The following is a 15,616-nucleotide window of genomic DNA, read 5'->3' on the forward strand; positions in this document are numbered from 1 at the left end:
CTTATCACGATCTATGCGTGTATATTCAAGAGTGTTGATCATCAATTAGCCCCAACTTTGATGAGAGCGTCATAAAGGCCTAATGATTTTTGAAGTTGCGACGAAATGTCTGCAATGTCAATTAACATCAAAGAAAGTGTATAGGCTCGAGATCATCAATTGAAAACAGCAAACAAAATGAGGAAATAGACTGTTCGTGCTTACGTGGACCCTTTATGGTCATAGACAAGAATATAGCATGGATATTGGCATTAAATACACATCTATGTCTTTATGCCCAAAATTACAGGGGCGCCCGTGTCCCCTTTCATTTTTCTTCTTATTTCTTTAACAAAAAATAAAGGGGGCGCGCACCTGGAGCATCCCCCCCCCCCACCCCCCACTGTCATTGCGACAGCTCCGTGGATGCTCTGTACAACCAGGGAGGTGAGACTCACCTCCCTGGTACAACTGTTACAGGCATGTGCCGCGATACATTTCCTAGGCGTTATTTCCGCAGGGCCACACTGACTTCCGTGTTTTGATGTTATTTTTAGTCAATTACGTCATGAATAAGTGTCGTGTTCAGTTTTACGACTACTAGTACACTCAACACTGCGATCATGACGCACAGGCAACGTACAGCAGTGCTACAACTAGGTAGCTAGCTGGAAGTGGACGGACGGACTACAGCTTGCGTGTTCGGTGTCTGCTTGCTTCTTGCAAAGAACATTCAACCGAGAACTGTGTATACCGGGTACATGTTTCGAATGATTTCCAAGTAAGTATATAATAGTAAGCGGTGCTTGGAGGGTGTGGGTACCCATGAGGCAGCTGTTCAGCTGTGTACTAATATTTATAGGCAATTTGTACCAACTGGCCCTAGCTAGCTGGAATCTCGCTCCACCACAGTGCAGTGGTAAATGGCACTGGTCGCCGGCCGTGACCGGACTGCAACGACGCGGGGCCTACGTTGGAAGACAGCCCCAGCCCTGATCACACCTCAGTGCATGCATGGAGCACAACCCCAGAGACGAGAGTCGAGTCCCAGGTCTAACCATAACTATGTTACTTGTTCAATCACTGTGATACTGACTGATCACATAACCCAGCTCATGAGCTAACGAGGTTTACAACGAACGGTTCGGTTCTGCTTTTACAATTAAATCCCACAACTGATACTCACAGAGCAGCTGGTGCACAGTGCAGTGAGTGGAGTGTGTACATTATGACAGTATTAACGTGTTCAATTTGTGGTCATCGGGATGATGTCATTCCCGAAAGGGGAAACTTCAGGGTATAGCTCTTGCGTTAGTGTTGATGCTCAGCTAAACCAATACACAGTCAATAGACAGGCAAGCCTGGGTACAAGTCGTATTCTGTGCTTGTGAGCAGGTAGTGCATACTCTAGTATGTTTTTGATGATGAATGTCTAGTAGGCCCTAGTATACGAGACATACTACGTGCCGTGCTGTGTAAGCATAAAGTCTAAAGACATTTTGTTGGACATTTCACCGAAACTACCATATTTCGTATATAAAATGGCGAAGACCATCCTACAAATCATGCTGGACAGATTCAAGTCTTGTGTAGCTGTGATTATGAATGCTCTGTCCAGTGTTGCATCTGAATGTATGGTAAACTTTACCGGTATTACATGCTGGACAAATTCATGACCTTATGAATTTAATGTTTGTGATCTATAAATTCTGAACATGGTCTTGGAAATATTATCATCTGTGAGATTGATTTCATGTCTTCTCCCATTCAGTTATTTATTTGTTTTATTGATTAATCTATTTTCACACTCACAGTAAACTTTAAAAATAGACCTCTCGAGTCTCATCTACAAAAGTTTGTTCATCTTGCTGTTGTCATGATTCAGTTTGCTATAGACATTAAGAAAATTGTAGACCTCAATAGACATGGAAAGCAACGAAATTTTACTCCAGCAGTGAAATGGAGATATAAGCTCAAAATGGGCTCTTATTCCATGTTTGATCCAAGCCTTGGTAATGTTTGGGTGTGATAAATTCACACAACTTTCTCTGAATTCTTGGCAGTGTGACATTGTCCAGACAAATCTGTCAAGCATGCAATGTATTTTATAATTTATTTGTGAATTTCTGTTCAGAAAAGTTGCATACTACATAGACCTTAGTTAGTTACAATGTATATCAATGAGTTGTGTATGGGGAGGAGAATAACATTGAGTTATGATGACCACAGTTGTACTGACTATTGCAAACTGCAATGAATTGTGATTTGCTGAGAGAGTTGTTGTCTTTCCTGTTCACATCTTTGTGTTTTCTCGTGCTTGCACCATCTTGACAGTCACATGACACCTGAGAAATCCGGAACGTCTTGTGACAGAAGCGACAATGGAGGTGTTCCACAAGTGCCAGTTTGTGCTGGATTTCGACGCCAGCAGGGTGAGCTACAAAGTGCGCCAGGGGCTGAAGAACAAGATTTTGCAGGATGGCGGAACGATAGGCTACACAGTATCACGGAAGGTAATGATAATGTTACTAGCCACTTACAGTATAGCGCACAAGTCCACCTTTCGGTGCTCAATTATGGCGCTTCAATAAAAACACATGTACAATGTACAATACACAAGAGAGCAGGGGAAAAATAACAGACAAACAGACAAGCAAACAAAGAACACAATTCTCCTTTACATAGTAGATTACAGTTATGTGTATGTACCATAAATGGTTAATGCAAGAGGAACAAATACATTTTCAGTTTGGATATGAATGAAAGTTCTGTGAATGAAAGTTGATGTAATGAGTATTGTAGATGGTGTCAAGGTACAGTGAGAATTAAGTTCACTTCGAATGGCAGCAAGCAATTTGCCATTGCTCCATCAAGTGTGGAGTCAAGTTTTGTATTGTTTGTTTGTTTTAATTATTTGACTCTTATCCCATCGGTTCTTTTTATCAGAATTGTAAGTAACTCAGTGATATTGTAAAAGTGTAGAATCCATAAACTGCTAGGGTGGTCCATGAATTAAGGGTTTCAGCATGTCGCTGCAACGTGCTCAAATTCTTGTGCAACATCCTCAAAAAGCCAGCAACATGTTGTACAACATCCTCAAAAATTTACAACAAGCTCAAAATAAAATGTATTCAAACATGTGGAAAACATGTGCAAAATACTGTATAAGAAGCATCAAACTGCCTGGTACTTTGATATTTATGTGCAAGACATGAGAGAGAACATTGAATGTAAGCAACACAAACAGAAATAAGCTGTGAAATATTGTGTACTACTGTACTCGCTTGTGAAGTGTACTCTGTGCACATACAATTTGTGCAATATTCTCAGATTCTGAGCTTGCAACGTGCTCACCCTGACGAGCTCACGTGGACCACCCTGAACTGCTGCAGTAAACATCCTGCAGGTTTAACACCATGGGCTCTTGAGTGTAGAATCAACACCACTGCCCTGTTTTGTTTTGTTTTTTGTTTTTTCACGTTTTTAATATAATACCTATATGTCAAAGAAACCACATTTTTTTTTCACATTTTTGATATAATATATGTCAAAGAAACCACAGTACTAACAGAGCTAGTAAACTAGGCCATGCTTCAAAGCCACAGAGCCCATTCAAGGTCATTTTAAAAACATATCACTGGTTTCCTGTGTGGTTTTCTCTCAACATTCAACACAACTCATCTCGTTAATCTCGTTAATCTCCACAAAAATGATGATTTAAAAATGTACGTACAAATTACCTCCAGGGTGAAGTGTCAATTAGATATTTGTGGAGAGTGTACTATGATCTGTGCCAAACAAGAATATATGCATGCACAATATTGCACATCTTTTTAAAAGCCAATAAGTATGTAAGTTGCCAAACAGAAACCAGCAAGATTTCCATAAAGTTTAGCATTTAAAGCCCCCTCCCCCCCCCCAAAAAAAAAAAAAAAAAAAAAAAAATCCTGTTTGCCTTTCTACCACCAACACCCCAATAAATATGATCCATAGAAATCAAGTGATAAAGTGATTTAGATAGTTATCTTTGATACGAGCACAGGTCTTTATCACTCATGGTTGCCTCGTTCCACAAGTGAATCATTGCACAATGATTCCAAAGTTTCCCAATCTGTTGATTTTGTGAATAAAGCCATCACTCGTTAAATTATCAGAGGCTTCTGTGTTACATATAAATGCCAGTTTTCTTAGTCTGCCTTGATCCGCAAGTTCCTGGGAGTTTAGAAATGTGGGAAACAACAAAAGGTATCCATCATTTATAATATTTCCCTGGCCTGCAAGGCCAAAGGGCTAGGGAGGGAGTCATGTAAGAATACAAAGAAAATGTATAACTTTTTTGGCTTCTTTCTTTCTTTCTTTCTTCTTCCTTTTCTATTTTTCCCCATAGCGCTTCTTAAAGAGACATTTCATGTTATAATGTGCTGTATAGATATTGTGAATTATTAATTATTAATCTCTTTCTCTCACTGGTGGCAGAACTGTAAGAGTGCAGTTTGGTGAATGCCCAACATGTTTGTCTTTTTTGGTTTTGATTGATTGAATTAGTTTATTGTCCACATTGGAATTTTTTAAATCAAAAGAAAGACAAAGACAAAAAAGAAAGAAAAACAAAGACATTATCCACAGTGGAATTGAAACTGAAACATACTGACATTCAATATGGAACACCATCACGGCTTGATGCATTAAACCAACATTTACGGTATATTATTATGGCATTGGCTATTAGTATTGTACATGTGCGATTTTTGTACAATAATCTGGCCTATCACAATGTTCATCAATATTATTCTATATGAAGGTATAGACCGATTCGGGTTCGTTGAGGGCAGCAGACAATTTGTTGGAACTGGGCGCAGCCATTAGCTCAAACTGCGGTGTCCCAGCCTACCCCCCTCCTCTCCCCCACCTCTGGGCAACATGTTTATCGCGCACTAAGCAAGCATTCGCGCACTCAGTACGAGACGCCTTTTGGCTAAAACAACCATGCATCAGTTTTTCATTCCGTGCACGTGCTAATGTAGGGAGGGGGGTGGGGGTGGGGGTCGGCCGGGACACCGCAGTAATGGCGCTGCCCATGCCGATAATACACAAACCGCCTCACAGAATCGGTCAATAGGAAATATAAATAAATAGTAAAGGTTTATATCCCACCATAGAACAAAAAACAGAGGTTAATAGTTTCACAAGTATAAGCCAGCAGAGCCAAAGAATTGAACATACAAAGTATTCCCACATAAAAGGATTTGAAATGCGATCAGAAAAGGTCATAGGGCTCTGCTAATTTTGTGGAACACTGACAACCTCCATTAACCCGTTCCATACTGAATTCTGAAATCCCGGACTTAATACACAGGCCACCAGGTTCCCGCAGGAAACAGGTTATATTTCAGAATTTAAAACTCTATTGTTGTAGACTTCCAGCATCAAAAGTTGCAGAATCCGCCCCCCCCCCTCGACGTTTCGCGCTATAATTCTGTAACGCGAGAAGGCCTCGTCGCGAGGCTTCTTGACTTTCTTCATTCAAGTCTCGCGCAACTTTTGAGACCAAATTTGCAACGTCCGCGCATACTTTTGCGAAGCCACGCCCATTTTTGTAATGGAATGTCGCCCCAAAATGGGCACAATTTTGTGATTTTGTGTACATTTCCTATGCAAAACAGTGCTCTGTCATGAAAGGCATAAAAACCTGATTATTTTTACAATTAATCACTTTCATTGATTAATTTTGTGCTAATTATGGTAGAAAAGTGGTCAGTGACAATTTCCAATGAAAAACCAAAGAAAAAACAAAAGTTGAAAAACAAAGAAATACATAAGAAATTCTGAAAACAATAAAATACATAAGAATTGAAATGAGTTTTGGAAGTTTTCGTGATGTATAATTGTTGAATATGCTAAAACAGATTTACAGATCAAAAGTTAGACTCTCAATGCTTTTAATTAGGCTAAAATATCACCTTGAGCTTAATTTGCATAATTAATTAATTAAAATTAGAAATTGATTGTTTCAAAAAATCTTATGACACAATCTTGTAGATTATGACGCGGGTCTCACGCATGCAAAATTTCATCGCGATCGCACCTGCGATGGCCGAGATCTCAGGGGGGGGCGGAATCCATCCCCCTCCGGCCTGAGCATAGCCAAAAAAGCCCGGCCCCTTTAGGGTTAAAAGCATGACCCTTTAAACTTGTGACAGTCCAAAGTAGACATTTGTACAGCATCACTACCAACAAAAGAAAACACTGGCACTTACATGAATTTATTGTGCGCTACTTCCTCAGCTAAATCACATCACAAGTCACAAGTCATTGCTTTATTCAAGTGTAAAATTTAAACAAAGTGGAAACCGATTTATTCTATTCATTAGGCTATTGTAACATCATTGTTCTGTTATTTTGTAGTGTATGTCATCAATACAAAAATGTTTTCCCAACAGTAAGCATATATTGTAAAACCAGAAACATTTGTGGCATGAAACTTTCGCGGATCGCTACTGGCACCCAATGCATTGTGTAGACAAACACTCTAACGTGCATTTTGCTTTTGCAAATCTTGGCTCCTTGCAAAATTTGTTAAAGTTTTATGTATGCAAATATATCTGGTTTCACAGTGGACTTAACAAAATATTCTGCCCATTGGGAAACACAATAAATGTTCCACTATCATGTGGTCTTGTTTATCCAACCCCTGACTGGTATTTTACAAACCCTGCACTTCAGTTGATGTTATTACAAATGTACCATATGGTTTACATATAATATTATACATATATCTTCATGTATTTTGTGTTCCAGACTACCCACATGGTTATCGATGAGGGTTCCAAGGCCAGCTTCAGCTACAAAACTCGCAAGGCCCAGAAACTCAACATCCCCATCGTAGGGTTGTCGTACATCGATGACTGCCTGTCATCCTCGAGGCTCCTTAACCCAGCCTCGTACCTCATCGTGGATACACAGGCCCAGGCCGGCTTTGGACTCGGCAAGATCGTTGGTGAGCATGCTGGAAGTGCCTTTACAAATACAGTCCGACCTCTCCTATCCGTCCTCCTTTTACCTGGATCTCTCTATTATCCGGATGTGATCTCGGCGACATCTTTATTTATTTTTTTTTTTTTCATTCTCATAATTACGGGGGAAAGGGGGATTCCAAACTCAAACACAATTCCTGCACAAACTCACATGAATTACATGTTATTCTCAACAAAATGAACATACACTCACATCTAATTTTTCATCTAAATGACATGCATTCAGACATTCATGATCTAATTTTCGGCTAAATAACATGCTTTCAGACATTCACTACTCTCAAGTTAGCGCAAGAACGTGGACAGAAAACTTTTCATCATCAGGGCACGGCACAGGTGACCGTTTTTCGGCAGCTGCGTGTATTAAACATTGGGCCTCCCATATCCGGCCAAATCCGTATCCAAATTAGTGCCGGTCCCGACTTGTCCGGATATAAGAGATCGGACTGTACAGTATTCAGTCACAAATGGCCCCTTTACATCATGGCTCCTACAGTACTTTGAACAATTTACATCGGTTGTGGTTACCATGACTACAGCAGCTGGACCATGGCTAATCACCAGTGATAATTTGAGCTGTTGCCATGGAAATTATATATCAATTTCTAAAGCACAGAACCTACATTGTAGATGTACTTGTACCGTAAGAACTCCTGATAACTGCATATTATTGTCACATAATGATACAAAAATGGCAAACATTCATATTGGTGTACCCCTGAGGGGCATTTCATGAAGTGTTTGATCAGATATTTTTTCTGACAAACTGTTATAAGCTACTTGAAATCCTTGCATCTGATTGGCTGAGAGCAAATTTGTCGGACAAAACCCTTGTGCCATGCCATATTACAGCTGCTCTCTGGTGCTTTCTTTGCCCAAGTTTCGAACCTTTGATAATGACAGTGGATGAGCTGTAACCAAGTCTGAAATCCTCGGCCAGTTGTTTTGGAAGTTTTGTTGACACACTTGACTCATTTACAAATACATTGTACAATGTATCTTGCTATTGCCCTGTCAGAGTGCTTCAGAATACCTTTCAGAAAGTTGCAAACTGTTAATGCATCACTATGACACTTTGAAAAAAAAAAATAACAACAACAACAACCCTTAGCAGACCCAACCCCCTTGTGTATTGATGTACGTAGCGAAATTTTCTTCTTTCATCCAGGCATTGGACAGAAGAAGGACCGTAAGACTGTGATTAGGAAGAGGGCGTTACATGTGGATCTCTTTTCTGTCAAGTAAGTCTTACCAGGCAAACTGGATGAGGTTTGTTCTTCTGGGTAAATAATGAGATACGGTCATGAGAGTATTACAGTGTAGATACCCAGGAGCACTGGGATCACTGCAGTGCTGGTGACATGAAATTTGCTCCTGCAACACTTGCTCTGGTCTTATCTTCTCCAAGGACGTGGAGGTAGAATTAGGGTTGTGATAGGGTTTTAGGTTTAGTTTGATGTGAGGAGTAGTTAGGGTTAGAGTGTATGTTCATGTTTATTCATAGAATTTATGTTTGGCGGAGCATGCAAATATTTCTTGTGAGCAATTGTCGCAGGAGCAAACATGAAATTGCTATACTGGGCTACAGTCTTATGAATATTTTTGTTTCTTTGTTTTGTTTCAATTTGTTTGAACAAATAGATTGTTTGAATAGCCATATTGTAGTATATTGAACAGTACATCAGTGTAAGCGTATTTGATAGCTTTGAGCATTAGCCACTGCAGTGCAGAGCTACAGTTTAATCATTTAATTTTTTGTAAAAGGTTTTTCATTGTTTGCCATATGGTGGAATATTAAAGAGTCGTGTGTTAACATAATGCTGGATAGTTTCAGGTTTCATCATGTTACATATTAACCCTTTACATGCTGTGTTTTAATATTCACTCTCAATGGAGCGCCATGTTCTTCATTTTTCATGTTCAGCCCTCGGTTTTTTCTTCTCATCAGCTTACAGCACATTTAAGTAAAACTGCTTACCTGGTCTGTCTGAGTCATGCTCATGGAGCTAGCTTTGTGCGATTAAGGTCTTGTGCCTAAAACTTTGTGCACGGTTGCTCTCACAATGGAATTGCTAAGATATGCAAAGTCTTTCTCTTCACAGATAGAGTATGTGACTTAATCACTTTTCAGGGGGTTTGCCAAGACAAATATGCTATCCTCATGATTTGAAACCTGCAACTTCCTACAATAACGAAAATGATACTACACAGTATGTACTACTACTAATGATGATGATGATAATAGTATTAATAATAACAACAGTAATAATAATTGATAACATTAAGCACTTAATACTGGTATTTCTAAATGCATTAATAGAAAACAAAGAATTTAAATTAAGATACAGTATATTATTATCAATATTGTGATATATTATATACAGCGTACAGTGTATATTTTTTATACACATATACAACTGTATACATATAACACAAAACATAACTGTATAAGGCACAACTGTACTTCTTCAGCTGCCTTCTTTGATCACTGAGTATATTGAGTATATTTATACCATAGATCGTTTTATCATACTTTTCATATTTCTTACCTTGTAGAGTCTATCCTTGGAATTCAGGGGAATCCCCAAATTTTCCAGGAGAAGGAGGCTATCATCTGGCCAGGAGTGTTCTCCTGGATGTAAGTATTTTTTTAACCCCTTCAGGACTGGCTTCTTCAAATAGTTATGGACATTGCAAACAGATACGGTGTTGATAGTAATGTGTGTGTTAACCTCTACCACTACCTACCAATCGCTCTTTTAAAGTAGGATGAAACCCAGTTATTGTGTGCATTTTGAGTGAATGTAGAATAGTAGTAGAACACATCAACAAAATATGAGGAAATCAGAAAATCCATTAAAAAGGTATGAATTGTTAAAGTGTTTTCTGCTGGCATTGCTGGATGAGAAGATTCCTACAGTTCATAATGTCACTGCGGGACAACGGTGTGAATGACGTATAAAGAGAATTCCACAAAATTTCATTTTATGAAAAATACACATTTCCTTGACTTGTTCCTGGCATATGTTAAGGGTAACATAATTCCCCTGCTTTCTGAAAGAACTATGTCAGTTGCTCTATTATAATGCTGGAAAAGTAAAAATATGTTTAGTTTTCTTTGTATTATTGTCCAGGTGTGACATCACAAAATGTTCTCATCCAGAGGTGCGGCACAAATACTTCAAAAAACTTTTCAGTGGATTGTAAAATTAAGTTTTCTCAAACGTAGCTGATGTGTTCTATTCATATTGCTTCATTCACTCAATCTACAAATATCTTTTTTTTGGATTTCATTCTCGTTCAAGCACTTACAGGTGTAAAGCTTCCATGATGAAAAAGGGTTTGGGTTAAATGTGAAGGTTACTGTATCCATAGCACTTTCACTTGTGTGATCTTAGCCAAAATCAGTAACGCATTGAAGAAATCCTGACTTAGTGGATGCCATCCTCAAAGTACAATATATGTGCAACTCTTTAGCATGCACCATACATCATTATGACACATTTTCGTATCTCCCCTTTTCTTTCTTCAACAGTCAATCAAAGATGAGAAGAGTGGTAGGCGCATCTTCTACCAGCTTGAGTTGCATGCCGCTGAGAAGAAGGTTGGAGAAAGAAGTGAGGATGAACCAGACTCTGCCTGCCGGTTCAGAGTGTTCTCTCACTATGGGGATGTCAGTGAGCTGAAGGTATGGTATTTCTATAGTCTTATGTTTGTTTGCTTGTTGTTGTTGTTGGGGGGGGGGGGGAGGGGGGCAGTAGGCCTCCTCTTTTTGTGGTTTTATGCTGTTTTGATGGCCCTTGCCTTAAAGTTACATGTAAAATGTTTGAGAAGCTTGCGCAATGCAGCCATGTTTGTGCATTTGCTTGATTGTGGAGATTGTAGAGAAGATGATAAATCAATCAGTCAGTCAATAGATAGATAGATACATACATACATAAATAGATAGAGATAGTTACCATATATGAAATACCAAAACATTGGCCAAAATTCATGCGACACCCCATCAGGAGTTAGCCAAAAAACTGAATTGAAACAGGTTAGTTCCCAATGCCACTCTCTTCATCAGTTGCTGGGGGGCGTATTTTCACATCTGCACATCTTCTCTTTCTCTCCCTCAATCTCCAAACATTTTTTTACATCATCACTCAGATGAGCTGTTGATGATATATTCAGTCATGATAGTGGCTTTGAAATGACATTTTGGAATATCTGGTATTTGTTTTGTTTTGTTTTGTTTCTGTTAAATAACAGAATGACGAGAGCGGGGTCCGAGAGTGCCGCTACCTGAAGACGAGCGCCGAGGCGGTGGATGTTTTTCGCCAACTGTACGAGCAGCGGATCAAGCCCCCATGGAAGATGAAGAGGTGCAAGCAGGTTTTCTCCCGGTGGATCGGATCGCCAACTTTCAGGAGGGTGAGTCATCGGTGTGGCGTCCCAAAGATTTGGGGCTCCCGTTCCTCTCGCAAGGGGATACAAAAATAGTTTTCCAGTTTGCAGGAACAATAAAAGGTATAATTTACCATTTACAGATAAAACAAAAACCCAGCATTAGTGCTTCAGAATAGTTCTAAAATGTGAGTTAGGGATATAAACAACCAGTGTAAAAATTTGAATCAGTATAATCGCAGTTGGGTATTGTTAAATATGCAAAATGTGAACAATAGTTATGATTTTAAGATAAAAAGGGTTACAGACTAAACTGTCTACAGTTATGGTTTAATTAGAAAAATAGTGATATCTCCTTATATTTTAGGCTTTATTGCAAAATGCTATATGGTAGGTTGTTTTGTGCTACAACTGACCTACACATATGTATCAAAAGTGATATCTTAAACTTTCTTAAAATCACTGCTCCCAAAGGTAAACAGGACCTTTAAACAGTACTTGCAAAGTGTAATTCTACACACTCCTCAAGTTGGCTTTTGTAGACAAAGTAAAAAATAGATGGAACATTAGAGGTATCTGAAAAATGCCATGTAGAGTAAGAAAATTATAGTAAGTTACAATGTCATGTTTAAGTGTTATTAGGAGCAACCACATGTGCAAACTAAATTAGAAGAGGTGATGTCTTCATTTCACATTTGATATTGTTCACAAAAGTGTTATAAAAATCATGTGCATGGTCGATAATTTGGCGACTTCAACCCCTTTCCCCCTAAAAGACGTCTCTTTTTTAATATCAGCATTCACAAGACTACCATACAGCTTCTCTTTGTTAATTGTAAAGAAAATGTGAGTGAAGATTTGGGCACAGATCATAGGGAGGCGTGAGAATATTGTATAAAGATTATATGAATTTTCTGACTTACCAAACAAAAATAATATTTGTACAATGTGCTGAACATCTTGCTACCATAGTATTTTTTTTTTTCATTACATCTAAATTTGTTAAAAGATGTCAATTTGTGGGAATTTACAAAATGATCTTTCATTTCTGATTTGACTTTACAAGAATTCTATGGGACTGATCACAGGCTGAAGGGAAAATTGTGTTTTTGGGGAAAAAAAACTATAACATCAGGGAAATGCGACACCGAGCAATCTTTTGATATCCTTTTATATGCGCCTAGACCAAGTTTGAGGCTGGATCCCTGGGAAGCGAGAAACTGGAGCCAGAAGTGTGCGCGATGGTGGAGCAAATCTGGCAGGAGGCGGTCGGTCAGCTGACGGAGATCCTGGCAGGCCCCATGGAGAGGGTCTCCCTGGAAAAGGTGGGTGGTCAGAATGGGGGGCAAAGAGTTGTCGGTCAGCCCACGAGCTTAGGCCTCTCCTTTACAGCCGTCGTGGTCTAGTGTGATATGGCTATTTCCATAAAATAGGAACCCATTGGCTGTGTTTGGTGTCCCTGCATTTATATCAATGTTTTATTCACTACAATGCTACTAATTTGAGTTTCCTTAGGTAGTATGTGTGCACTGTGTTTCATAATGTCCGTATACAAGTTTTGGGGCACGGAAAAAATTATAATTGGCTTGCCACGAGCAAGAAGTATGGTTGTTGCATTAGGTTTTTCCTAATGTCGGCGTGACATTTTTTACATTAAATTTTAATACATTGTTTGTGTATTTAAAAGTCCTTTTTTTTAATTTATTTTTATTGGAAGTAATGTCTATCAACAATTGTTTAAAATGCTATGCAACTTTTCCACAAATCGGGTGCTAATTTGCTTTCCAAAATATTGGACTTTTAGCCTCACGACGTAAGCGTTGGTGTCCCCGTCCTCACGTATGATAGGTATTGCTTTGGTGAAATATTACTAAGCAAAAACATGTTTTTTGCCGGCAAATATTTCATTTTTTAGCATTAATGAACGAAAATGTAATTTTCATCACATTTTTTTTGTATAATAAGTACAATACATCGTAATTTCTTGAGTTTCTTGGATGACGCGTTCATATTGTGTCCCTTCGATATCCTAACGTCGGTCACGAGTTTATTACTCCGCCAAGCACACTCCCAATAAATTCATGAACGAAATGTACCCTACGTCATATCTCAGGCCCGATCTACGTCATATATCAGGCTCGATGAAAGTAGATCTTTTCAGCGCGCTACAAACCACGATGTGTACTCTGTGTCCCTCCCTAACGTCGGTGGCACTTTCACTGCAAATTACGCCGGAATCATCATCGAGCTCTCAAAAGTAATGTAAGCACGATTTTCTGTAGATTTTAAACATTATGATTATGAATTTTTATTGTTTCGATTATTACGAAAAGCGTAAAATATCGGGACAGTTTTGTGCTCGGTGGTGAAACCTTCACACATGCAATGTTGCTGTTAATGGGAAACCATATTCACCGTGTCCCCGCTAACGAAGTACGAGTATTGACGATGAAAACACTCCGTCTTTCATTGTAGCGGCATAATTTTGCAAGCAACACCTGTCGCAATTACTACTTGCAAATACCGTATCGTTTCATATCCAATATTATGCTTAGATTGCCGTAATCAACATGGTAATACTAGTCATTTGTGGAGCACTGTACACCCAACGTTAGCATGACGACGGGGACGCCTTGAAGTGCAGTGTCCCTTATGCGTCGTGCCGCGTTAGTCCCACATGTGTTAAATGGTGTATTGTGTATGTGAGTTCGTATTTTCAAGTCTTAACTTGCGATATTGGCGGTAATTTTCTGCACTTGAAAATGATAAATCTGACCATCAAAGTGTCATAGGAGATTCAGAAATAATATTTGTGTTTTTAAGTGGATTTAAAGAGGGATACTTGGTCAAAAAGTGGCAAATTTAGCAGCTGGAAACATAGCTATGTGACCCATTCAGTCACAGAATAATCCCCTGAACTCTGGGGTTGGAAGATGGCAGGCGTGGTGTCCAGTTCCCTGGCTGGGGTAGTGGTTTTATGAAGAACTTTGTTACTAAATATTTCCCAAGTAGTGTACTCTATCTAATAAATTCTGATTAGGTAGGCCTAACCATTTCAAAGATTTTGAATAAGATAAGTGTAATATTCTAAGCAAGTTTGGGTGAAAGTGAAATGGAGAATAGACACTAAAACTTTAGTTTATGCTGGTCTACATTTTCCTTTTTTTTTTTTGTTTTGAAGTACCGGGTTTGGGAATCAATTATGCATTCCTAAGAGGATAATATATTTGAGACTACCATGAAGTTTTAAATGTCCAGAAATTAACTCTTGGTTGCATAGGCAGTGATCCGGTGTGGTGTTACCTTACCCACCCCCATAGGCGGCGGAAGCGGGGGGGGATGGGGGGGGGGGGTTGCGTCCCCCCCAAATTTTTTTGGGTGATAAAAATTTTTTTGGGTGATAAAAATTTTTTTATTGAAACCCCCAACAGACAACAATCGGGGGCAATTTTTTTTTCCTGGATCCCCCTCTTAATTTTGGTTGATAACCTTTTTTTTTTGCTTGTCAAATTTTTTTCCGCCGCGTCCCCCCCTAAATTTTTTTGCTTCCGCCGCCAATGCCCACCCCCTCATGGGAGGGGGTTATCCCCCTTGATTTTTTGAGCTTAATTTTCCAGAATTTGCCAGCACTTTTGATAAATTTTACAGACACTGAAAATGTACTGAACACTTTTCTTTATAAACACTTGAACATTTTTGTCTGGAAACATATATAGCTGAAATTATGTTATGATACCAAAAGTTTAGGGTTATTTCTAGAACACTTCATTAACACTTAAACAAATTTAATATGAAATCATAACCACTACCAATCCCTTTATACTTCATTTTTATTTAACTATTCACTTACCGTATTTACAGGGATGAGATTTCTCCGTGGATTTTGAGTCTGGGATTTTTTTTTTTTTTTTTTCCGCTCCCTCAGACAAGTGTTTCCTCTTTTTTGAAATTTCTGTTTCACACCTGATATTTTTTAAAATTATGCTTTAAACCATATTACGATTTATGAAGTCAATTCTTTTTCATTTAACAGGGTTCACTATTGAAGATGGCTCGCCAATTCAAAGAGAGAGGGGTGGCCTGCAGAGGCGAAGCAAAAAGGTCACCACGCAAAGGCAAAAGGTCACCGTGCAAAAGCAAAGTGAAAGAAACTAAAAAAAAAATCAAACTGCCCTTTGCTCTCCGCATTCGATGCCAAAATCGAGAGGATAGTG

At 38.9% G+C, this 15,616-nt stretch overlaps 1 protein-coding gene across 1 annotated transcript in view; it reads left to right on the forward strand.

Moving 5' to 3' along the window:
* Window positions 1–647: 647 nt before the first annotated feature.
* Window positions 648–15,616, forward strand: part of LOC140242355 (protein mono-ADP-ribosyltransferase PARP4-like) — a 62,735-nt gene continuing 47,766 nt past the window's right edge. Inside the window, exons 1-8 of the mRNA XM_072322090.1 lie at window positions 648–760; window positions 2,314–2,492; window positions 6,778–6,976; window positions 8,182–8,254; window positions 9,570–9,651; window positions 10,549–10,701; window positions 11,268–11,429; window positions 12,587–12,727. Coding sequence (XP_072178191.1) covers window positions 2,361–2,492; window positions 6,778–6,976; window positions 8,182–8,254; window positions 9,570–9,651; window positions 10,549–10,701; window positions 11,268–11,429; window positions 12,587–12,727 — 942 coding nt within the window. The 5' untranslated portion in view covers window positions 648–760; window positions 2,314–2,360. The remainder of the gene's footprint in view (window positions 761–2,313; window positions 2,493–6,777; window positions 6,977–8,181; window positions 8,255–9,569; window positions 9,652–10,548; window positions 10,702–11,267; window positions 11,430–12,586; window positions 12,728–15,616) is intronic.

Source organism: Diadema setosum, chromosome 19 (assembly GCF_964275005.1).
Source record: "Diadema setosum chromosome 19, eeDiaSeto1, whole genome shotgun sequence".
Lineage (NCBI taxonomy): Eukaryota > Metazoa > Echinodermata > Echinoidea > Diadematoida > Diadematidae > Diadema > Diadema setosum.